General features: G+C 38.4%; 1 protein-coding gene across 2 annotated transcripts in view; it reads left to right on the top strand.

Moving 5' to 3' along the window:
• The window catches only part of LOC127657199 (glutamate receptor ionotropic, delta-1-like), a 422,482-nt gene extending 406,479 nt beyond the window's left edge, over window positions 1-16,003 (top strand). Inside the window, exons 13-17 of one of the 2 annotated variants that reach the window (XM_052145888.1) lie at window positions 1,918-2,113; window positions 5,904-6,070; window positions 8,426-8,666; window positions 12,121-12,256; window positions 14,567-16,003. In XM_052145888.1, coding sequence (XP_052001848.1) covers window positions 1,918-2,113; window positions 5,904-6,070; window positions 8,426-8,666; window positions 12,121-12,256; window positions 14,567-14,955 — 1,129 coding nt within the window. In that variant the 3' untranslated portion in view covers window positions 14,956-16,003. The remainder of the gene's footprint in view (window positions 1-1,917; window positions 2,114-5,903; window positions 6,071-8,425; window positions 8,667-12,120; window positions 12,257-14,566) is intronic. The other variant, XM_052145889.1, reaches the window with a different exon arrangement.
• Window positions 16,004-26,617: the final 10,614 nt, after the last annotated feature.

Genomic DNA, 26,617 nt, shown 5'->3' with positions numbered 1-26,617 from the left:
ATTTGTGGCGCTCCTGCACAAGATGTCAAAAACACAGCGATACATAATGCAATGGTCAAAGACATCCGTTTAGCATGTTTACATAGAAAAACTGCATGGATGGATGCAACCATGTGTTTTGTCACAGTAGACACAGTTTGATTAATTGGAATTATTTATTTGTGAACTGGGCATCACTAGTTCTGATTCTATACAGCAGACTGAAATGAGGGACAAATGTGAATGTACCACTGATATTGTCTGTCAAAAATGTTTGTCAAATAATTCAAAGCTTCCACTGTATATTTTTAGAAAAGGGACTCGACTGGACTCTGGGTTATGCCCGAGTCCACACTTGTTCAAGTTCAAGTCAAGACCAAGTCAAATTGCTCATGAGTCCATGACAAGTTGTTTTTTTTTTTATTTTAAATAATTTTTCAACAGTGTTTTCATAACAATATTTTACAGCACATTTGAATTGGACTCACAAGAGACATACTTAGATTCTTAGCTAGATGATGCTAGAATAAAAAAAACCATTGGCCATTAGCATGCCATAGCTTGAGGATTTGTGCATGACAACACAAACAGCAGTGCTCTACAGCTATAAATGTGAATGTATTTGTATCTTTTTAGAATTCCAGCCAATCTCAATACACTGTAGCCATTACATTTTGCACTATTTGATTCCATTAAATTGACAGCATTTGTGGAATAATGTTGATTCCCTTCTTTTTGTTTAAAAACAGAAAAACATCTGGGTTACATTACGGCACTTACAATGGAAGTGAATAGGGCGAGTCCATAAACGATAAAATACTCACTATTTAAAAAAAATAGCCACAAGACATAAACAATATGCGTGTTAAGATGATTATAGGATAGTAAAATTACTTACTATCTGTAAACGGATTAATGGAAAGGAGGAGGCGAGAACCGGCTTGACAATATGAATAATAGTTTTAATATAAAACTGAACAAAAAGACACAAACACACACATGACGGTCAGCTGACGTAAACAATCTCTCTCTCGTTGCACCACCTTCCGCATTCTGCCTTTATCCCTCTCTGAGGCTTAATTAGCCTGTAAAGGGACTTGTAAAGTTATATCCAATTTTTCAACTTTGTTTTCACAGCAACGTAATGCCATAAACCCTAAACTGAACATAAAAACCACAAACTTGACATCACAAATACTACATAGGTTTTAATGGAATAATTAATGCAAGTACTTTTATAATATTATAATCTTAAAGTTTTAACCTATTAAACCCTCCAAAAATTTTACTGAACCCAGAATATTCCTTTAATTGTGATTAATTTTGTGTCTGTACAAGTATGAGGTAAGTATCCAGAATGCTTGGCAATTTCCTTCACTGCTATGCCAATAAAGCTTTACGGAGTCTAATTCTGAGAAAGCAAGACAACATAAAGTAAAATAATTGTTTGTTCCTGTGTGTACTCTGAATAAATGAATTTCAAAAGGGTTTCATTATCTTTTCATTAACTTTCACATTTTTAATGCAGTTTATTTTCATGCTATGTCAATGTCTGAAAAGAACCATGTGATATGTTCAGTATTTGGTTCCAGTGAAGGAGTGATTTTAATTGTTGTTTGATGCTCCTTTCACAATGCTTAGGCAGGTTGTGAAATGTACCATTGTTTTTGTTTAGTTTTTTTGTTTTTTTTTCTGGCACGTCTAGACCTCCAGATCGGTTGAACACTAATATAACAAACCATATCGTCTGGGACATGCTTGTTAACACAGTGACAAATTAGTAAACACATTCTAAACATCAGGCATCAATCATTTTAAGCATATATTAATTCTATAAATTAGTATTCTGCCACATGCTGTTATCACAGTATGTGTGAGTTTTACTTGTGAGTTTTGAGGAATATATGCCTATAATATGTTTTATTCTTCTCAATTCAGAACGTTCCAAGACCTTTCCAGGCAGGCAGACTTCAGCTATGGAACAGTACAAGAGTCTGCTGTCTTTGAGTATTTCAGGGTGAAGGGCACGAACCCCCTGGAGCAAGACAGCACTTTCGCGGAACTATGGAGAACTATCAATAAAAATCAGGGACAGGACAATTCTGTTACCTCTCCTGCTGAAGGCATCCGCAAGGTACCAGACACAGACAGTCATGTTAGTTACAGAGGAGGTGGGGAGGGGGGAACAAAGCAGTCCAAATTTGTTGTCTTATCCATTCACCTTGCCCAATGAAAATGACAGCCATACAAATGTGTTTAGTTATTGCAGTTCTCAACTGGTGGGTCATGATCCAAAAATTGGTAGCTATGCAACTTACCATATAATCATGCATAGTTAGGTGAGAGCTATCCATGGTGCTGAAGTTCTTTTTCTTGGTGAAACAGCTGAATACTTTGTAGAATGTATTTTCTTAGTAGTACCTTGTGGAAGGTGCAGGTTGGTTATTGGTGGCTCTTTGTAATCCACAGCAGGTCTCACAGAACACTGAAAGAGCCCACTAGTAAAATGCAAACTGTTTAAGTTCAAAACAGGATGACTCAAGCAATTCTTGCATTTAAAGAGGAACAGGAAATGTATCATGCAAATCTGACAGAAAACAAGAGGCAACTGTTCTAGACTATCAGCATAAATATTCATTGCTCAGAAAATGCAATATCCCTCCATACTGTATGAGTCATAAGAATTATAATTCACATAATGCTGGAAGTATTGATGTATTTATTCTTGCTTGGTAAAACTTTCAAAGTCACTTTGCATAAAAACTGTTGCCAATGCCAAGAGAATCTGGGGGGGGAGTCACACTTTACAATAAGGTTCCATTGGTTAACATTAGTTAACAACTTAACTGAACATGAACTAACAATAAACAATGCTTTTCACAGCACTTATTAATCTTGGTAAATGTTGATTTCATCCAATGGTAGTTTAATATTGCCCAGTCCCTGTTCATCTGACCGGGGAGGGGGTTACTATGGTACTATAGACTGTACTTTACTGATACTTTAGACTGCATCATATGTGTACAGAAAGCTGCAGAACTACAACTCTGTACATATCATAAATGGGTTATTCCTATATTTCTATGACATTCTGGATTTGAAACTTAAAAATAAAATATACTTTTACAAGTTTCTTCATGTTTCATCATTACAGGGACATATTATAGATTGTATTAGTCATACTGGTCAAGCTAAATTACCAAAAAAAAATCAGATGTCCATCCAGTTAAATGGCCAGCATCAGGGTGAACAATAACAGGGTGGACATTCAGTGGATAAAAGTCCCACTACATGGTTTATGATTTTATTTCTGCTAGCATAAATACTGTGTATTGAAATGTTGTAATTATAGTAATTTCCCATATATCTTCCCATAATAGGGTGGACATGTTATGTTTGACCACATATGACTAACACCACAAAATAAAGGAAAACATAAATAAAACAGAGTTATAAACTTCGAATAACTCAAAGTAATTTCTCAGAACGGCTGACGTCCACTTTCAGTGTGTGTTGTGTTATGTCCTAACATATATCTTCAATGAAAGGTCACAGTATCATCGCATAACAGGTTATGCAATAAATCAAGGGACACTCAAAATAACTCCACTATCAGTGTTAAAATTACACATTTACTACAAATGAATACATGTTAGTGAGATAATGTAACACTAAACTCTTAACTGTATGTGAGGAAAAATAGAAATCCAATGATTTAGCATTAATTGTTGTCAAAGATGTTTGACGTGCAGATTTTGGAACATGAGTAAATTACTTCAATTATTCAATTATTTAAAATTGAACTTTTAATCCCACTTAAGTGTGTAACATTATACAAATCTTCTAATTAAACAAGCCTATCAAAATTGTAATCTGGTGAAATGAAACAATATAAATATCACACACACTTGTAATGGGGACTTAAATGACAAAGATTTGTAGGAATGACTCATATTTACTGGTGTTCCTGCACTAGACGCTGCTTAACATTGAAATATGCTTAAAAATGCATTCAGTTTTAAAATTCCAATGGTGGGAAACAATTAACATGCACTCGAATGCTATATGATTTTGACAAAATAATCTTGCTTCTGACAGAAAACACGACGGAAGATGTCAACTGATTGTCACTGATCTTTCCCCCAGCCGTTTCTGTCAAGTGTAGCGTCCATGTAAAGCAATCTCTGATGTCACACACAAAAGGTGTGTGTGTTTCAGGTCCATTTCTCTCGATTTGTGAAACATTCTCCGCAGTTTGGGAGTGTGACGCAAAAATACGTGACAAACGGCATCGCGTATCGTTTTCATACGGAACGCAATTTTTTCCCTTAATCATGGGACAATTCCTTATGTTACAGGACATTTGACTCATTTCGTAAATTAATTTGACCTGATACTGCTTCAGCATGAGGGAGACTCTCTCTCTCCACTCACTGGCATGAATTTCCTCAGTCGATGATGGTGGTGACAATGGTTGTCAGGGGCTGGGAACGGTAGAATTCAAGTGATAATGCACCAATTACAACAAAGAATCTCCAGTTTCACAAAACAGCATCCAATACAGTTAAAGGGAAACTAACACGACAGTAGATTATGGACTTCTTAAGCAGCAAAACAAGAGGGTATATTGAGGGTATAAGCAAATATTGTTCCTTAGAAGTCGTTATACGCAAACAGCCCTGGGAAAAAAGTAAGCATGCGGCTTATATGTGGGTATGGACCCGACCACAACAATGATTTCAACATATCATAAATTTTTTTTAAATCAAATGTTGTATATGTTAATATTAAATAATGCTCTATGAACTAACATGAACTAACAATGAACAATTGTATTTTTATTAGCTAATATAAACTAAGATTAATAAACAGTATATAAAGTATAAAAAATATACTGTTCATTGTTAGTTTATGATACCTAATGCAATAAATGAATGGAACCTTATTGTAAACGTATATATATATAAAAAAAACTTGATATACACATCAAACTCCATACATCCATAGCTGTTTTCATTGTCACAAAAGCTCAGTGTCTATGTGCTTTGTCATGTTTTTCAGAGGAGATGTCACCAAAACCATAGGTCTCTTGATAAGTGTATTCAAGCCCTGTTATATAAATGGCGATTAAGCTAACAATTCAAGAGGCCTGGAATTGATTTCTGAAGCAGAATAATGAAAAGAGATAAGACAGAGAGGAATAGAGGCCAGTATGGCTTTACTTCCACTCTCTGGATAGTGTTGAATAATGCTATTGTCTGGCCATCCTTGCTAAAGTGATTAACTACCAGTAAATGACCAGATAGACTCACATATAAACTGGTAATTTTTTTTTTCTTATTGTGTGTCTGGGTCTCTACTCTTTCCTGGAGCTATTTTCTGTTAAAGTGATCACACAATATATATTACAATAATAATGCAAACAGAAGCAATTATTGCAATGGTGAACACAACACAGAAAGTGCTACATACTATATTTCCTATTTTTCCTATTTCCTATCCTATTATTGCTTGTCATATGAAAGTGTGTCATAACAGCGTGTCTACAATATAGCCTGAGTTTAAAAGAGACAGAAAGGAAAGCATCCACTAGTGCTGCTTTATTTTTTGTAGTGAAAATTTTTTAAAATAATTTCCCCAAGAGACGGAATATAAAAATAAAACGGGGGAGGCTAGTTTCCAGAAAAGAAGCAAGTTCAAAGCTATCTCATGACTTACAGTGAAATATCAACATCTTTCATTTTGAATGATGTCTATAACCTGTCTGACAAGGAATGTGTGACTGAAAAAGGGATTTTGTGTTTTATTCTCAGGCTGTGTGTTTACGGTTCTGTTCAAAACATAAAACACCTGCCATGATGTTCTGCTGTACAGTAAATGGCCATATTAAAAATGGCATTTTGCATGTGTGTGGTTTCTCTCAGGTGAAGAGGGAGTCATATGCCTTTCTATGGGACATGGCGGTGTTGGAGTATGCGGCTCTGACCGATGACGACTGTACGCTGGTGGTCACAGGAAACAGCATGAGCAGTAAAGGGTATGGCCTTGCTCTGCAGCATGGCAGTCCCTACAGAGACCTCTTCTCACAGAAGTGAGTGTGTATCCTTTTAGAGTGCATAAATCTTATTTTATTTGTACATCAGTACAAAAATGTGCAATAAAGTGCTCCGTGGGGGGCCTGTGTAGCACAGCGAGTATTGACGCTGACTACCACCCCTGGAGTCGCGAGTTCGAATCCAGGGTGTGCTGAGTGACTCCAGCTAGGTTTCCTAAGCAAGCAAATTGGCCCAGTTGCTAGGGAGGGTAGATTCACATGGGGTAACCTCCTTGTGGTCACGATTAGTGGTTCTTGCTCTCAATGGGGTGTGTGGTAAGTTGTGCGTGGATCGCAAAGAGTAGCATGAGCCTCCACATGCGGAGTCTTCACGTTGTCATGCACAACGAGCCACGTGATAAGATGCATGGATTGATGATCTCAGAAGCAGAGACAACTGAGACTTGTCCTCCGCCACCTGGATTTAGGCGAGTAACCATGCCACCACGAGAACCTACTAAGTAGTGGGAATTGGGCATTCCAAATTGGGAGAAAAGAATTATAAAAAATTATAATAAAGTGCTTCGTGTATAATAAAAAAGACCAACGTTTCGGTCACACCAGACCTTTTTTAATGTTTTGCTACTTGGAAAAGTGCAATGGAAAGCCAATTGATGTGAGACTTATAATGTATTAACTAGTGCGGAAATCCTCAATCCTCAACCACCATGGTACATTTGATAAACATCGAGGTTAAACATAGTCACTTGAAGTGAATTGAGCCAAAGTTTGGAGGGTTTAAAGGCAGAAATGTGACACTTATAATTCTGTTAAAACATAACTTAAAAGGAATTTTTACAGTAGTTTTAGGGTTTGTTTACAATGCTTAGTCATGGAAACAAAGTTGATTTACACAGAAAAGGGGGCTTCCACATGTCTCACATCAGCACTTTAATGCACATCTCCGTGACTGCAGAGAGTGTCTTGTGTTGATTTTAGTGATTTTATAACTTTCCAAGTTATGATGTGCCATCTGAATTGACTGGTAATCATTTGATTCTGCATCGAAAGGTCAGCGGCGAGGGAGGGGTGGTTATTCGCCAAAGCTGATGCAAGTCATGCGGAAACCCCTTTTTTCAGCAGAATTGAATGCTGCATCATAATATAAATAAGCTTTTACTTTGTTGCAGAAAAGCTACAATATGTGCTGGACATTATGCCAATAGTCAAAAGTCTGGTTGCCATACTACTTCTGATTTACAAAAAAATCTAAGTTAAATGACCCAGAAGCCCACCCTCTTGAGCTGCTTTTGGTATCTATGGAATATTAACAATACAAGCCGTTAAACTAGCTGAAGAAAAGACAATATTATTTTAATCATTTTAATGTCAAGCTCCAAATGTTTCTAAACATCACAGCATAAGACTACCACAAGACTGTGATGGATTGTTACCTTTTTATTTTCATTATCTGTCTTTTCTCTCATTTACATTACACAATCTTGCCATAGAGTCTCACAGGATAATCCATGAATCATGTTCAATCACCAGTGTCTGCTCCTCTGAGCATTTATCTCTATTTCCTCTCTTTCTTTCTTCTCTCCACTGGCTTTAAACAGCTCACCCTGCAGTCCTTCATTTGTTTGACTATAATTTGCATTCATATTCAACTCATAGCAACACCCTGCTCACATACTAATTAGCTTTAGGGTCGTAAAATCACTGGCAATTAATAATGCATATATCAGGAACTTCTAGGCTTCTAAACCCATTTTCATGGAGGATCTTCTACATTCACCTGCTGATGTTATACATCTGTAATGCATGGGGAATTAGATTTCCTTCTCTTTTCCTTTAAAACAGATTTTAAATGAAACCCCAAGCAGTGTAACAGACAGTATTTTTTAACCTTTGATATATCCTTTTCTATCATTAGTTATTGATCTTTTTTTCTGGATTCTTCAAAAATACATCCACTTTATGAATGTCCGGTCCACTAATATACAGAATGTGGATACAGAATGTCTGAATGGGCTAGTACAAAGGAGATTCTTGTTGACGAATAGAGAGAAAGCTAATTAGTAAGACTATTTGAAAGTTAATTGCCACTATTAAAAAAGATTTTTACATTTGAAAAGCCAAAGGTTTATTTTTTCCTTCATTTGTCATTTTCTTTCAGAATTGAATGTAATATTTTTACTCAATGCTTTTTACAACAATGCTATTATCGGCTTCATTATCAGTGCCCTCTTACTAATAACGTTTTCAACAATGCAGTGAACAGGCAAAATAAATATTCTGAAATAATGGATTTTATGGATACGATTCAGAACAAATATTGAAATGGATATGTAATGACAGGTTTGATTCTCAGCCCTCATAATGAGTTATTTTTACATTTATCTTCACCAGGATACTTGACTTGCAGGAGAAGGGAGACCTTGATATTCTAAAGCAGAAGTGGTGGCCACGAAAAGGTCGCTGCGACTTGGACAAGCAGACAGAACCCCAGCCAGAAGGCAGAGCCCTGAGACTACACAGCTTTGCTGGGGTTTTCTGTATCTTAGCTGCGGGGCTGCTCCTGGCCTGCCTTGTTGCCGCTCTGGAGTCTTGGTGGAATGGCCCACGCTGCCAGCGGGCACAGCCCAAAGAGGTGACCCCTCAGGCGGCCAAACTACGGCCAACCCCTGCCCATCGCACCCAGGACTGTTCAGCCACTGCCACACTCTACTTTATGGATCCAGACGCCACTGATGCAAGCCCTGATTTAGTCGAGCTCCAGTACACCCAGCTATAGGTGTGAATATCAAGAACTTACTGCCTCCAATTTGCTGAAGTGTTGCCAAAGAGAAGGCAAGAGGGAAGGGCAAAAGGGGAGGGATTTATTCAAGAAAGATCACCAAAGAACATTTTCAAAGCGATTAAAATTATCGGTTATCTAAATGGAGATTAAATCTATTAGCTCTGTGTTATTGGCAACTACTAGGTGGTGAATCTAACAAAGAGCTGTCCAGGTCATATTTTACCCCAAAAAAGAAAACAAATTTATATTTTGCCGATAATCAAGTCTACTATTAGGACCCTTGAGATATCTTGCATTGTGATATTATTTTCAGAACTATTAAAAGAATATTTCACCTAAAGATTAACATTTTATAAAAATGGATGTACTCACCCTCATGTCGTCCAAACATGTATTACTTTGCTTTCTTATGCGGAACATATCAAGATTTGTTTTGAAGGGGTCATGCCATTTATGAAACGCAATCCAAAGAAAATGCTCCACACAGCATTATAAGACTACATATCAGGGTTTACACATAACGTTCACCCAACACATTTCATCTGAATTTATCAAAATGTTCACTCAAGCAACACCATAAACTATCAAACAGTCATGACATATATTGGTTACTTACTGTTTTTCATACAATAGTCCAATTGAAACTGCTCCATCTTTCAATAACAGTTCCTTTGCAAAGCTTGAATCATATTGTGACTGTTTCACAAGCAACACAAGATGCAATCTACAGTTCCATATACAGAAATGTAATACAATACATGGTGAAGTTGGGTGCTTCAACTGGCTTCAACAAGTGAAAGCAGAGATGCTGGTCTTCATATCTTGCATGTTCCATGTTTGTTTACACACAGGACTGCATGTGTTTTTCCCAGTCTGTGGCAGTAGCAGAATGAGACCCGTTGTTAAAAGTTGTGCTTATACCTACTCTTAAAACACAGCTCACATCACCGGAAATGGATCAAATCAAAGACGTCTATGTGGTGCATGATTACAAAAGATCAACAATTAGAAATAGCACAGATGGGTGCAAAAATGGTCCAGGACGCCTTCAAAACAGCACAACATTAATAGAGCGCAGCTGAATGAAACGCAAAGGGGCATCCTTTTTAGAATCACAACTTGCATCTTTTAAAAGAGGTGTGAGATGTATGATAATGGTTAAAGCTGTGTAAATTAATGTAGAAAAACATTTAAATCCAGATAGGTGCATGAAGGTGTCCTGTGTATGTTCACTTTGGATAAATCTTCCATGATAGGCCCATCTCTCTACTCTTCACCTGTGTGAATGACTGAGTACCAGTAGGCGGAGCCAAGGGTGCAATGACAGAAAAATAGGTGTTGATGTTTTGCTGAAGAGTCATATGCAGATGTATTTGGTCGTTGTGATGTCACATGTTGCACATATTCCAAACAAACCTTTAAGTATTCAAGAGGGGTGGGAAAGGAGGACACAGGAAATTTAGGCTTCAACTCAAAGCAGGGGTGGACGGGGAAGAGAAATCGGCACGGGATTTTACATAGAAACTGGCCCAAAAGTTGTTGAGCGGGGTGTCGCTGTCCTTTTCTGCATATCGCTGCCCACTTCGGCATATCGCAGCGGCGTTTTGTGGCCTGTTCTGCATAACACGGCAGTTAATTTCACCTTATCGTGGCCCATTCCGCTCATTTTGTGGCTGGCCCGGTTCTCACGATGGCCAGTGTGCTCCTAATCGTCCCAAAGTGCGTCGGCCCACCGGGAAATTGCCCAGTATGCCAGATTACCAATCCAGCCCTGACTCAAAGGTATAACTTTAATAAACAAACTCAAAGGGGCTTTTCAGCATAACACTATTTAGCTTAAACTCTGTCTCTTTCAGACGGGTAGCTCTCTCTCCCTCGTCTCTGGTGTGTCCTTCTCCCCAGTGCTTAATGCAATCAGAAATAGGTGTTAGACATTATAGCGCTCAGGTGTGTGTGTGTGCCCTTACCGCTTTCTCTCTCTCCGGACGAACGCTCGACCATGCCCTCGCTGCCACAGAGTCATTTTTAAAGCTTTGTTTAAATGAATGCTCTTTTTCTATTAAGGAGGATGTTTTCGGTTCATAAAATTTCCAGTATTTTTTAATAGTACAGTGACCTCTTATGTGTCAATAGATCAAGTAAAATTTGATTCCTCATTTAGGTGGGTCATTACCCCTTTAATATTACAGCCTGTCTTTTCAATACAATGACAGAGAAGAGTCGCTCACTTTGAAGATAAAAAAAGGTCCCAAAAGTATCATAAAAGTTGTCCAAACTGATCATTTGTAATATTGTAATATTACTTATTGTCCTGAAAATAATGTCAAAATGCAAAAACAACAACAAAAAAGCTAAGGGTCCTAATAGTAGACTACATTTTCTTTATGCAATATATGATTTGTTATTTGCAATTTTTTGTTTGATTTTGTTTTAGGGTGAAATGTGACCTGGATATGTCTTTTCACAGGTTTACTATGATTCACCCAATGAATTTTCATACATTAAATTCCATTCATAAAAGCAACCCAAAGCTGCATTATGGGTGAAATCTACTACTACTTATTTCAGTTATTTTTCCTCTGATAGGTTAAGTAATGGTTGTACCTGGATCCCTAAACTAAAGTGTGTGCAATGAGAAAGCCAGTGACGTATTTACTTTTGTTCAAGTGTTCTGCAGTTATTCTTTAATCATTGTCTCCTCTCCTTCTTTCTTTTCCCTTTGGTGATATCTTGAGCTGAGGCAAGTGCATTGGTGACAGCAACAGCTCATAAACGTTCAGAAACACTAATAGTCATTGTTAAAAGACATTTCTGAAGATATTGAATGATAATTTGACATCTGAATTCTGACCTTCAATTGTCAACTGCTATAATCTGATTGGATTTGATTTAATAGCACACCAAGAGATAATAAATAAGAAGCATAACTTTTGCTAGCTGTCAGGCAATATTGCTTTCACCAATTTCTTGTTCTCACTTTAAGGTGTTCATAAAAGTCTGCCATATGCCTGCAGAGTATGAGTGTTTTTTATGCAAAAGCTATTAGGGATAAACTTATTACCTAGCTCAATGGCTTGCTGCAATGGCTTATGTATGATATAAACTGCTGCAACTGTAATGAGGTGAATGATTGGAACTCAACTGTATTTTATGCGTATAAGCCACCATTGCTCTGGGAAGCAATAAGAACCACAAAATAATCAACCCTCCTGATCATTTTACAATGTTTTTGTTCTTTGTGACTTCTTATTGCGATTATATGCCAATGTCCAGACAGTCACAGGTTCTCTGTGGTCTCATGCAGGACACTAAGGGTTGCACTCTGGAGATGGCATCTGGGTCATTGGCATATAATGAAATTGCAACTGCTGCAGGATGCACACGGGACGTTTGGCCAGAGAGAGAAAGAGACTGGGAAGATTCGCAGGCTCTTTACACAGGTCAGCAAAGACCTGAGCAGGGACACATGCCAGTGGGGTGATCAAAGGGGTTGGGGATATACTGTAGGTAAAAGAAATGTTAGCCGAGAAATTTAAAGTAGGGGTTGCAACAAGTAGTCGATTAGTTCTGCCACTTGTCGATTTGCTGAGTCTGTGTCGTTGAGTAGTGGATCACATGACTTTATGCTTGTTCTGTACAAGACAGAAGAAAAATTATTATATACACAAACTGTCTCAGTATTAATTATTTAGTATAATTTGAGTATGCTATCAGCTACCAATGAAAATGTATCAGTCTCTAAAAATGAGTAGTCATTCAAAACCTAATTTACAGTGGATCATGACTATGGAAAGGGACAGCCCTCCTCCTGGAACAGGTTGGTACTTAGTAACTGCATATCTAAATCAAACAGGTTATATACTGTATGTGACTAAGTGCGGTAGACAATTAGGACTCGTTCATGCATAGAATCACATACAGTAAGAGAAACATAAGACATAGACAGAATCAGAGAGATTTATTCATATTGCATAGATTAGTACATTTCAATACTATCTGTTTAGAGTCTTGAGAAGTAATTATTTTATTCATGGAATATCTGTGCCAAAGCAGCACTAACAGGAATCCCACTATGTGCCTTTCCATTATGCTCAACGTTTTCATAAAAATCATCTGGTTTGTCATTCATCAGTTCACCCATTCAGTGGGCACATTGATGTCCCAATATATTGCAATCTGAATTCAATAAGGAGATTGGCCTCCAGTTCTGTTGTTTGTCACTGCTGTAAGTGCCCCAAATTGGGTGTATTTTAATGGCAAATTAATGCATTTTTAATTGGAGGCATATTCAGACACATCAAGGCTTTCCAGTACAGCTGCATGAGACCTAATTATCTCTTCACTGATCTTATGACTCAGAAACATAGTCTCATAATTTGAGATTTATAATTACCCATAAATGGAACAAAACTGTAGATCATAAAGATGATTTCTTGGTATCAACCATGGTAGTGGAGACACTGAAGATCCCTATTGAATTCGTCTAGAGAAAATGCATTACAGAACATTAGGGCATTAGAGACTTGCAAAACGAAGAAGCAAATGCTATGATCTCTCCATCACGGTGATTAACAGAATAGTCCTGAATGTAATGGTTATCAGTGTTGACTGACAGTTATTGAATGCTTCATATTTTCAAGTCTACCCTCATCAGTCAGCTTGACTAGCTTGTGGAGGACACATCGTGAGTGAATAGAATGACTATCAGAGCTGGAAAAATTAAATAACCCTGTTAATGTTGGCTTGATTCTCTCATTAAGTGGAATGCCATGGCATCACTGACACATGACCAAAGCTATTTCTTGCCAGTGCATATTAAATAATGAAGAAATACTTTTTCATCACTCTGAAATAAGCTAGAAACATTGAATCACTGAAGCTTGTGTTTCCAATTCAATTTATAGACCATGTTTCCCAATGCAGACTCTCCTTTGCATCATTTGAATCAAACCTGTGTTGGGGGAGGGTGGTTGCATCCCATCATTGGGTTACCCCTTAATAGGTTTACCCCCCATAATAGGGTAACCACTAATGTTTTGGGTTACTCCCCAAGTAAGACAATGTGCTTCTAAAAAATAAAACCTTTTTTAATATATTTTCTTGATTGAAAACAATAGGTGTATTTTCACTGCCAGAATTTTTCTTAGTTCCTATAACTAGTTCACATGTTTTTCTCTCCACATAAGCTAGATCCATGAGGAACTAAAACCTGAACCAAAACATTAACCATTTTAGTGCCATTTCTTGAGGTAGTGCTTTCCTTGTAAAGTGGAACTATGTGGGTGGAGTCAGTACAGGGAACGTTTCTCACTGGTCAGAAAAATTTAGCATCAGCCATCAAACAAATATACATTTTTTAAATACCGTTCAGTAAGCTTAGCTAAAACTTTTATTGAGTTCTTACTATGCTAGATTGATTTAATTTTTATTTCATGATGATTCCATGGTGTCAGTTGTAAGTTATGAGATTATGTTATTGTTGGAGCCCTTGGTAAACACCTTCTGCTGAACATGAAAAGCATATTTTTGATAAAAGACTGAACTTACTTCCATGGTGCCTGACTCACTTTCATCACTCACCTCTTCTTTCTTATCACTTTTTTTCTTGAATTCTTTCCATTTACAACTGTTCTCGCTTGAGTGTTTGTGCACTTTTTTGCTTTTTATCTCAAATCAATTCCTATCCTTTCATCTTTATTTGCCTTATGCTCTCTCAATCTCTCTATCTCTTTTTCCTTTGTCATTCTTAGGACAAAGAGGTGAATCTGGAGCAGGTTCATCATCGTTTGAGTGGGCTGATGGAGGACGATCTGGCACACAAGCAGCTCCCAGGTCAATCTCTGGAGATATCTGCCCTGGACATGGGCAGCATGCGGCCACAACCGGGGTCCCAGGAAACCATGAGAGATTTCCCCCCTGGGGGCCTGTCCATGACCTCTTTCCTCCAGGAGGGTCATGGGGTCGGCCGCGTGCACGGACGGATCCTCCCCCTCCCTCTCAGCAGTTCCACTCTGCCGCCCTCCATGCGTTGCAAACACCGGGCACCCAACGGAGGCCTTTTCCGCCAGAGCCCTGTAAAGACACCTATGCCTCTCTCTTACCAGGCAGTGCCCGGGGGACCCATCCCAGAAGCCATTGATCCAAGCCATGGAACCTCGATTTGAGTTGACCTTTCACAACATTCTAAAGACTGCCAGCCGACCAATCACAAATATGGGGAAATCTGGACCAGGTCTGGATGCATTTATTCAATTACATTCATTATAAAGGATATTAAGATCTTATTTTTTTCTTCAGTACAGATAAAACATATGCCTGTGAGGAATCAGACGCTGACTTTTCTTGACTGTAAATATTTGTATATAATGAGAGACAGCAGTGCAGTCAAAGTGTATTTTGAATATTCATGATTTTTTTTTAAGTTGAGTTAAGAAGTAATTACATAATAATACAGACTGTTGAATGGCTTTGTAAATTTTGTTCTAAAATAAAAATGAGAATTCCTTGTGGATGTTTTCTAAGTGCCACTTTTAAAAGTTTTTCATTTGAAGTAAAAGAGATGTGAATCTTTGATCTCCTTTTTTTTTTTCTTTTATACAATAGAAGCTTTAAAGAAAATGTCATCTGTGCAGTTGCTGGTTTATGGAAGCATCCCTTCCATAATGTTTGATCCCAGGGAATCTTTTGCAGCAACACTTCAGCTAATAGGCCTAGAGTCTGTATGGGCTGAATCTTTCTTAGCCCTTCTCAGATAATGTGCTTTATAAATTAATCAGTAGACCACAGCTTATAAAACACTAGTCTTTAATAACCAATTCTAAATTAAATGTTATGTTCTTGAAACTCTGCAAACTCATATACTGTATCATAATGATTACATTCTAGTATTTTGGCAATGTATTCTAAACTGACTTGATTTTGTAAGATTCATTATGCTGGAACATAACACAACTGAAAGAAAGACATAGAGGAAAATTATCAAAATATTCCAGGGTGATAGCTTGTTATATTGCTTCTCTTTATTAGTGGGATTTCATATCAGAGATTACACTGACAGGATAAAGAAAACTAAATAACAATAAACCCTGTCTTTATCCTGTTGTTGAGATAAGTATGGTAGTTATTTTGAAAATGTTAAGATAAAAATCACAGTGGTGTTTGAGATTTATTTTGATTAAATAATAAACTTTTTGCACAAAATTATATTATCCACTTAAGTGTTTATTGGTATGAATGTCTTTTTGGACCATCAAAAAGACAACTTTTTTCTGCTGACATATACATGTAAAGATCCAGCCCAGTTTGGTCTAAAGCATATTTAAATATTTTGTGAACAACAATTCAAAAAAGGAGTGCAGCTACCGTGTCCACTCATCACAGGGTTCCACAAGGTCCTACCTGTTCCATAAAAGCCAAATCCAGTGTTTCTAAAGGGTATTCATAAAAGTTGCAGTGTGGTGCATTGCCCCATGCAGGCTTCATCTTTAAAATAACGCTCCACACTATATAAAATAATAATATTTTAAAATGTGAACATTTTCATTTTAAAACAAAATTCCATCAAATAAAACAAATATATATATATATATATATTTATATATAAATATACTGTATTTTAAGTTTTATTAATTTAATTTTTTTTAACACTATACAATTCAATTTGAATATAATTTTGTTATGAAATTGAACTGTGTAAATCTTTTTAATTTGCAACTTACATTCCTCTGCAAAGGAAATCAAAGCATTAATTATACAGTTTGTTTTTAGATAAACTCTACACAATTATTGATTTACAGAATCCTATTGGTGTGCATTTTTATAAAAAGCAAAGCTTGCATCTTATTGCCACTAATGAACACAACCATGAACATGCAATTGTCAGCACATCAGTAGAATTTCTTTAGCAGCTGGTTTGCACTCACTTTGTAAGCAAAGACAACTATTTAGATCCCTGTGGGGTTTAAGATTCTTAATCTTACCTTAACATTCACCCACTTTCTTCTTCATTTACAGGTTTCTCAATATTTTGTAGGGTAATCCTCAACCTTCTTCACCCTGTTCTCCATGTTTAGAGTGAAAAGTTAAGCACAATAAAAGGGTCATGGTAGTGCAGATATTTCTGAACCTAAGGCTACATGAAAACACTGGAATTCTAGCCAGAGTGCTCAAGTTGTTTACGTTTGATGAACATACTGGAATTGCCCTCTGTCCCTCTCTGCATCAGAATCAATAAGAAAAGATCCAGAGCACCAGGCTAACACAATCAAATCAAAAAGCATGTTGTGTCAAAGCCAGGTCTTACCCAGCATTCAATTTTCGGTAACGCTTTATAATAACTTATAATTTATTAATAAATCATTAACAAACATATTATTATGTTTAAAATATTTTACATTAACATGCAAATTATTTCAGATTTCTATTTGAATATATATTAACTAATGATCTGTTAAAAAATATGAACCAATTTTCATGCTGGTCTAGGGTGGTTTATGCTGGTTAATGCTGGTTTTGTGCTGGTCTAGCTGGTGGACCAGCATAGCCATGTTTTCAACAGCAAAACATAGCAGCACCCATGAAATTCTAAAAGCCCTAAACACCCTGATGCAAATTATCTCATGCATAATTTGTCAGAAGATGCAGTTTCACAGCATGTTCTGAAATGTTTAGCTCAACTAGACTTAATTTAATCTAAAAATATGAAAACTACCATATTTATGTTTGAACAAGAGGTCCCACTTGGCTAGCATCTGTGAATGTTGCGAAGTGCATGCTCATACTGCGGATCACTGTAGATCAGGGTATCGCAACAGGAGGTTTTGATATTGTTGTAAAAATGCCAATGACAAATTAACTTATAATAAAAAACATAATTTTTTAAATATAACTGTATAAAATTAAAAACTCTCAAAATAGAACACACACACACACACAATCTCACCAAAATGATTAACCTCCTGAGACCCGAGCGTGACTGCTGTGTGCACTTTCCATTTCCCTTTTGATTTGTAACTAGTAGCACCTTATAAACAAGAAAGAAAACAAATTCTAGAGCAAATATTTTTCCTTAAAATCGATGGCCTCATATAGGGACTGATGGACTAAGTTGTACAATTTTAAATAATACCAAGCTATAGAAAGTAAAAATTGTTCATTATGGTTCCAGGAGTGTTGGTTATTCATGTTTTTGAGGCATTGCAGACATTACAACCGAAAATAGCATAATCAATCCTGATTCCAAGTAATAGCCATCATCATCATCCAATCAATGACAACCATGTTAAAATAATATTATACATTATATATTCTGAATCTATTTACTGATTACCATTATCCCATGTCTGCCAAACCTGTTGAATGGTTCAAACATCATCTACAGCCTGAAACTGAACTTTTGGTTGGATTTTTGGAGTGAATGCACTTGGCTGCATAGGAAAGCTATAGGATGCTCCTTTGCTCCCTATTTAGTGAATGACTTAATGTTCAGTAAGCTGGCTGTCTGTACGGGTCTCAGAAAAGTTCTAAATCCACCTTATTTTCATCCTAACTCCATATAAAGCCTCTGAAAGCAAAATTTTTCATCTTTTGGATGAACCCATTGATTCTAAATGTGAAAATGCACAGTGAATATAGGAATGCATTTTCTAATGTGAATGAATAGAACTGTTTTGTACTGTGATAACAAAATACATTTTACAAAATTTATAATCAAATGAAGTGAAATGACCCACATTAGGAAAGTCATTCAAAATAATAAATATGGGTTTTCAACGTTTGAGTGAATAATGTCCCAAAATCCACAAATGTGGACATAATGTTTATCAGCGTGCTGATGCGTGACCAAAGAATAGGTTTATTAAAGCAGCATTCAAAACTAAACTAGAGACGCTACTCTTTACACCCAAACAGGTTTCAATGAAAAATCTTAGAGGTTTCTTAACAGAGGCACTTTTGTTGGCTCTGTGCCCGTAGAAGAGCTTCAAGGAAATCGACAACATGCTGTTGTTTCACGTGACTTGGTGCGGCAGTCTAGAGTCTTTTGAATCGGTTCAGTCGGTTTAAATAAATTTTTATTATGCATTGAGTATAGCAAAGCCAAAATACAATGTTAAAAAATGTATATACATTTTAAGTCCCTCTCTGTAACCTTGATTTTTTTTTTATCTTGTATTGATTCCGTAATATTAATGTAATACAGTAAATGTAATATACAGTGTTAGCACATTAATAAGAACAAACTTAAGCAAATCTTAATTTCAATAGGTTTAAAATGTAATCTCAATTTGACACAGTCTGACTCAATCGTTTCAACTTATTAGATAGTTTCACTACCCATTAAGTAAGCAAGTAGAACTAACTTAATTGGCATTGTAAACAGATCTTTAATGTTCACTGTACAATAAAGGTCATGGGGTGCTAATTACAATGATACAAATTTGTTACTTGTATCGTACCACATACTGTACATAAAAAACATATCTACTAAATGAACAGGTTAAACCAGGTTATTTACAATTGTACAAGGAAAATGTATACATATATATAGACATACCGTGCTTGGACTAATGAAAATTAAAAAGCAGACAGTGCCAGGCAATGGTTTTGAATGCAAATGCCAATCATATCTAACTCAGTTGAATGATGAAAGCTTTGGGGCAAAGGCTCAAAACTGAATAGAAGGTAATTAGTTGCTCTGAAGACTCTTGCAGATTGAAAATGCTGGACATGTTTATTAATATCCTATATTTCTGAAGAAATGATTGGCACAATACAGCAGCCAAAGATTTTTGATTCTCGCTAAAATGAGGCTATTAGTCATCTAAATGAGTGCAGGCAAAGAAGGAGAAACAAGAAAAACACAGAGCCAAATGGAAACAGAGGCTACGGTCGTTGAAGATTCAGTTCAACAACCTTTCTGGTAAACAGTCAACCCAGACTAGAGGATAAAAACAATAACTGACATTAGTAAACAAGTCAGAATGGAAAATATTTGACACCTAATTTTGGAAAAGCTTAGATTTCCACCCATGATGCAGCAGGCTTCTGTAATGCAGGAAGCAATGAAAAGGCCCTTGCCTTATCTACTGTAGCACACATACTACCACCCTAACCTTGAGAAGTCATTTTTATAGATCAATATTTGCCAGACTGAGAGATTGAGAGGCAGGCAGAACACTAGCTTAGAAGAGAAGGAGGGAATATCAATGCATAAAGGTGAGAAGTGTAGAAAGAGAGAAATATGGCAGCTGTCAGATCAATTTTTTAAACTCTATCTAGTTTCAAGTAGCGCTGGAAAATATTGCAAGTGTGTGTTTTGTCAAAAGCAAACAACTTTTTAAGGCATTAATTTAATGTAAGCTATTGCACTGGTCAGCAAACATTTCATACACAGTGCCGTAGCAAGGTAATCTGGGCCTCCTGACTGTATATTGCTCAGGGGCCCTTTCCCATAAAAAATACAGTTTAGAATTTGTTGTGTGGCACCTGGACCTTTGTGCCCCTAGAATCGTTTCCACCTTTCTCCCCACTAGCAACAGCCCTGCAGGGCATGAACATAATAATGTTTATGAATGTGTAGAAGGAACAAATGCCCACAGGTCCCCACAAATCCCAAATTGCACACAGAACTTGTGAAGTACAAATCTTCTCTTAAGTATGTTTTTCTAGGCCCAGCAAAACCATTCTAATGGTAAATGTTCTGAATAGCATAATAACACACTATAAATTGTAATTAGGGTTTAAAATTAACACCCGCCAACCCACCACATGCATGGAAGAAATAAGCTACTGAGATTAGTTAACGCTGTAAACTCACTAGCGAATTTCATAAATAATTATATCATATATTAGGTTGACCGAAAGGGGATTTTGACAGATTTTTATTGAATGTTTTGTATTGAAAATTCTTTACTTATTGTGACAGACAAGACAAAGGCGACAAAAGTCCAAAATGAATAAAAATCCCAAATGCTGTCTATTATGCAACCAAAAATTCCAATAACATCTTTTTTTTTTTTTTATGATTTGGTGCTTAAAACAGAACTTTTAACTATGAACAAGCCCTCAATATATCAGGTACTCTTATTTTGATATGTCTTTGCTCCGAGCTCACTTAAGCACTCTTACAATCATTTACAATTTATCGCAGTATAAACACAATAAAGTAAACATTGTCATATAGACTAATAAATAGGCTACTGTATGAGTAGTAATTCATCAACAGTAGATCATGATTCATCAATGGTTGGGCTGTCAATTTAACACGTTAATTCGGTGCGATTAATTTTACAAAAAATAATGAGTTAAAAAAATTAACGCAATTAATCGCATGTCCACGGACCATAATAAGGTAGATTCCTGGGAAATGCAAGCTTGTAGTACCACCTGTTTACTCCAGAGGGCAGTAAGTGAAATTTCAGCTGTATGAGCAACGCGCAGTTTATACAGTGAAGAAAACACTTCAGTAGGCAGAACAACACAAACATGCGATGCGTTCTTGCGTTCAAAACACTCGAAAGAGCGCAAATGCGATATAAGGGATCTCAAGATGTGTTTAAAGATTGAGTATTAAACTATATTTAACTTGACACAGTGACCTAAACATTTTATATTTATGACGCAACACACCCGAGACGTCTGACGTAGGTGTAAATTGATGAGCCCTTAAACAAGCCCTCATAATAAATCTCCAACTGATTGACAAATTCACTTGTGAAATGGATTGCTGTGAACTGTATGCCAATGATTGACTTATGATCAATAATATGGTTGTAAACAATACATTGTATTCTAAAGCCGCTTTGTATGGCCTTATCAATGATTAACTCTTCTTTCAATTTTTTTATATTTAAAGATAACTATGTATAATTATATTTTGATATAAATATGTATAATCATTATATATTGAGTTATTGTTATATGATGGGCTTTCTCACCAAATATTTGTATATGCTATTAAACGGGATTAATTAATTGGGACACCATGTAGTTAATTTAATAAAAACTTTTAATCGATTGACAGCCCTAATCAATAGTAAACAGAGGTAGGTAGAGTAGCCAAAATCTGTACTCAAGTAAAAGTACAATTACTTAAAAATATATATTTACTCAAGTAGAAGTAAAAGTACTAACAAATTATTTTCTTGAGTAAGAGTAAGAAAGTATCCAATTAAAAGTACTCAAGTAGTGAGTAACTCGTTACTTTCACAAATGACATAATAGATGTTTACTCCCCTATATTCCAATAATTAATACACATTGAACATGTACTACAGAATTATTATTATTATTCATGGAAATTCTGTCATCATTCACCATCATGTTGTTCCGAATCTGTATCACTTTAAAGATATAAAGAGTGTCATGGAACACTCACTGTGTCTGAAACAACCCCCTATCCACTATATAGTGCACTATTTCAAGTGTCCGCTATTTTATAGGAGTGTCTGAGTGAGCCATTTGTTCCCTACTTTTGTTAACTCATTGTAACGTAATCAATGGAAAGAAAGGAGGTGAGAACCAGCTTTTCAATATAAATTATAGTTTAATAGTAAACTTAAAAGAAGACACAAAAACACACATGACGGACATGTCCGCTAACGATCTCTCTCTACCGCACGGCCCTCTGCAGTCAGCCTTTAAACCTCACGGAGGCATAATTAGCCTAATACGAGACCGGGTGTGTAGGATCACAACCCGGCCCCGCCCTCCGCCCTGCCACACTCATTCTTACACACAATGCACTCTAATTTCAAGTGTACATTTCAAGTAAACTCGATGACGGTTAATTTCCCACAATCCACCAAGGGGGGAAGACGTACAAATGGGAGTTTACTGCTTCCTTCACTCCTGCAATATTTAATTTCATGCTGAATGTATTAAATTACTATTTAACAAATCATTACTGGATTAAAATAGCATAATAACATATAGAGAGACAAAACATACAGATACATTTTCAAATGTACTCTTTTTTTATCAAAAGTGTTTACTCTTTATATTAACAAACAGTATATATAAAAAATGACAAACAGAATGAAAATTTATTGTATTAATATATATATAGTATTTTACTTACAGCCCCAGAGCTCCGACGCTTTGTGTAGTTGTCAGTATCCGAATTCACTCACTCATTTCGTTCACTCACTGCTGAGATATAGTGCACTCACTGCCATTCACAATATAAGAAATAGTGATAGAGGGAACGATTGCGGACACAGCCACTCTTGTTGCCATGATTGTCTTGCGCTCGCACATCTCACATGTGCACGCAGGACAAAGGGCACTGATATATTGCTGCACTGATTTAAAAATATACACTTTAAAACTGATGTCATAAAACTTCTAGGTTACGGATGTAACCACAATTCCCTGATGGAGGGAACGAGATGTTGTGTCGAAGAAACGACATTAGGGGTCTCTCTTGAGAGCCTTTTGCAACTCTGAGCTATGAGAAAAGGCCAATGAGAAATTGTCAGACAGAATAAAGGGAGGGAAATGTGTATGTATCATTCAGGATTTTTCTGAGGAGCCGACAATGAGGTTCGGCCGCAACAGTGGCTCGGTTGAGCTATGTGGCCGGGAGGACACAACGTCTCGTTCCCTCCATCAGGGAACGAAGGTTACATCCATAACCTAGATGTTCCCAGTCTGTCACTCACTTCAACTTTGTGTCGAAGAAGCGACACTAGGGGTCCAATTTAAATCACGCCATGTGCTGAGCCATGTACGTGTACTGCTGACACAGGAGCGGGCAGGTATTTTACTTACCAAAGCGACCAGCTGTGCCAGGCTGCACGTACCCTTCTCCAACGCCCCAAAAAATTGTCAAAGCCTTCTGGTTCTTTACCCCTGACAGTGGGGAACAAGGCGATGTGCCAAGCATGGTTGCAGGCAATGCCAGCTGCGCCTTTTCTCTCTCTATGTTTCTCGCATAGAGTTAAAGTGGCTGGGGCCATCTTAACACTATCATACGCATCGGGAAGGCGATCTTTCCCGGTTTTCCTATTCTTTCAGGGGGGAAAGACCCTGCAGAGACCACACCTGCCCAGACTGGGGGAGGTAAAGAGTGGTGAAATACATCTCATGGGCTTTTAGGTCACATGTGGAAAATGGCGTGGTGGTAGATCCTACATCATGGGGAGGGAGAAGTTGCTTCAAACACGGCGACCGGGGGTCCATGAGGACTGCACAAGGGAGACAGTGTTTCCTTTCCGCTGTCCACCAAAGCAGACAAAGAGGTGCTCAGAATATCTAAAGCGCTGCATGCAGTCCAAGTAGATACGCAAAGCACGTACCGGACACAGCAACGAAGGGGCTGGGCCTGCCTCCTCCCGGGACAGCGCTTGCAGGTTCACTACTTGGTCCCTGAAGGGAGTGGTGGGAACTTTGGACACGTAGCCGGTCACAGTCTTAGGATCATGTGAGTGTCTGCCGGACCGAACTCCAGGCAGGTGTCACTGATAGAGAACGCTTGCAGGTCCCCAACCCTTTTGATAGAGGCGAGTGCGATCAGGAGGGCCGTCTTCAAGGAGAGGGCCCTGAGTCCGACTGATTCTAGTGGCTCGAAGGGGCTCTGAAGGCCCAAGAGGACCACTGAGAGATCCTAGGAGGGGAACAGGCTCGGCCGGGAGGGATTTAACCTCCAGGCACCTCTTAGGAACCTGATAATTAAGTCGTGCTTACCGAAAGACTTGCCATGTACTGTGTCATGGTGGGCAGAGATAGCAGCTACCTGACCATCAAGGTGGAGGGGGACAGCCTCCCCTCCAACCTCTCCTGCAGGAATGACAGCACTGACCTAACTGCGCACCTCTGTGGGTCTTCAGCACGGGAAGAACACCAATTTGCAAACAAGTGCCACTTCAGGGCGTAAAGTTGCCTGGTAGATGGGGCTCTAGCTTGGCTGATCGTGTCTACAACAGCAGGTGGTAGATCAGCTACATCTTCCGCATCCCGTCCAGGGGCCAGATGTGGAGGTTCCAGAGATCTGGGTTTGGATGCCAGAGCATGCCCCATCCCTGAGAAAGAAGGTCCTTCCTCAGGGGGATTTGCCAGGGAGGGGCTGTCGCGTGGAGTACAAGATCCGAGAACCAAGTCCGAGTGGGCCAATAGGGAGCCACTAGAATGACTTGTTCCCCATCCTCCATGATTTGATCTGTGCAAGCAGGCTCACTGGGGGAAATGCATACTTGCACAACCCCGCGGGCCAGCTGTATGCCAGCGTGTCCATCATGAGGGGATCCTCCATTCGGGCATACCAGAGCGGGCAGTGGGAGGTTTCTTGGGAGGCGAACAGGTCTACCTGGGCCTTGCCGAACTGTTGACAAATCAGCTGGACCGACTGGGGGTGAAGCCTCCTCTCTCCACTGGGCAAGCGTTGTCCTGATAGCATGTCCGCTACCTCGTTGAGGTTGCCCGGGATGTGAGTGGCACGCAGCTACTTGAGTCGCTGCTGGCTCCAAAGGAGGAGACAACGGGTGAGCTGTGACATGTGATGGGAGTGTACGCTGCCTTGGCGATTTATGTACGCTACCATGGTAGAGCTGTCTGATCGGATCAAGATGTGTTTGCCCTGAATTAGCGAGAGAAACCTCTGCAAGGCAAAAAGTACAGCCAACAACTCTAGGCAGTTGATGTGCCAGCACAGAATAGCCCCTTTCCAATGGCCCACGGCTGCATGCCTGTTGCACACGGTGCCCCAACCCAATTTGGAGGCTTCTGTGGTGACCAGGACATATCGGGACACCTGCTGCAAGGGGACTCCTGTCCGTAGAAAGCAGAGGTACATTTACATTTATGCATTTGGCAGACGCTTTTATCCAAAGCGACTTACAGTGCAATTATTACAGGGACAATCCTGGAACATCCTGGAACAACCTGAACAACCTGGAACAACCTGGAGTTAAGTGCCTTGCTCAAGGACACAATGGTGGTGGCCGTGGGGTTAGAACCTGTGACCTTCTGATTAACAGCCCTGTGTTTTAGCCCCTACGCCATCACCACTCCGAGGTCTGAGGCGGGGGTGATGAACGCACGGTGTGTGCCGTTGTGCCTTGCTCGTCTCGGGACTCGAGTTTGGAGTCAGTGCTGAAGTGGTCTCATATGCATCAACCCCAGCGGCGTGACCGCGGCGTAGGATGCCATATGCCCCAGGAGCCTCTGGAAATGTTTTAAGGGGGCCGCCGTGCCTGAGGCATAGCCCGGTTGAAAACTCTCAAGTCCAAGATCATTTGTAAGCCACTGCCTTTCTTGGGTATGATGAAGTAAGGGCTGTAGAAACCCTTCTTCATCTCGGTAGGAGGGACAGGCTCTGTCGCGTTCTTGAGTAAGAGAGTTGCAATTTGCAGGGATTTGGCATCTTCGCCATGTACTGTGGTAAAGCATATATATAAGGTATACACTATAAAGTATAATTATATTAATATATCATTAAAATAAAGTATTGGACTAAAAGTACACCAGTAAAATCTATTTACTTTTCTCTTTACAGAAACTCTCCTAAAATATACATCATACATTCCCTTCTAAAGGGAATGTTCCCTTGTCACTCAAAGTGCTTGCGCTTGTTATAGAGTGGCGTGATGTCATAGCAACCATGTTACGTTCCGTTTCCATTTGTCCTACGAAGGCCGTCTCGTTTAAAGGAGGACGTTCAGTATACTGCAGCCCTCAAAGCGTGGAGACGAAACACAGCCAAAGAGTGCGCGCCAAGCGCCAAGTTGCCACGGTATCCAGATACATTTCAGCAGATTTGCAGAAAGACTAGAATGAAAGTATCGTCAAATCAACGTGCAATGCTT

Source organism: Xyrauchen texanus, chromosome 16 (assembly GCF_025860055.1).
Source record: "Xyrauchen texanus isolate HMW12.3.18 chromosome 16, RBS_HiC_50CHRs, whole genome shotgun sequence".
In the NCBI taxonomy this organism is placed as follows: Eukaryota; Metazoa; Chordata; class Actinopteri; order Cypriniformes; family Catostomidae; genus Xyrauchen; species Xyrauchen texanus.
This window is presented reverse-complemented; position numbering and strand designations above follow the sequence as displayed.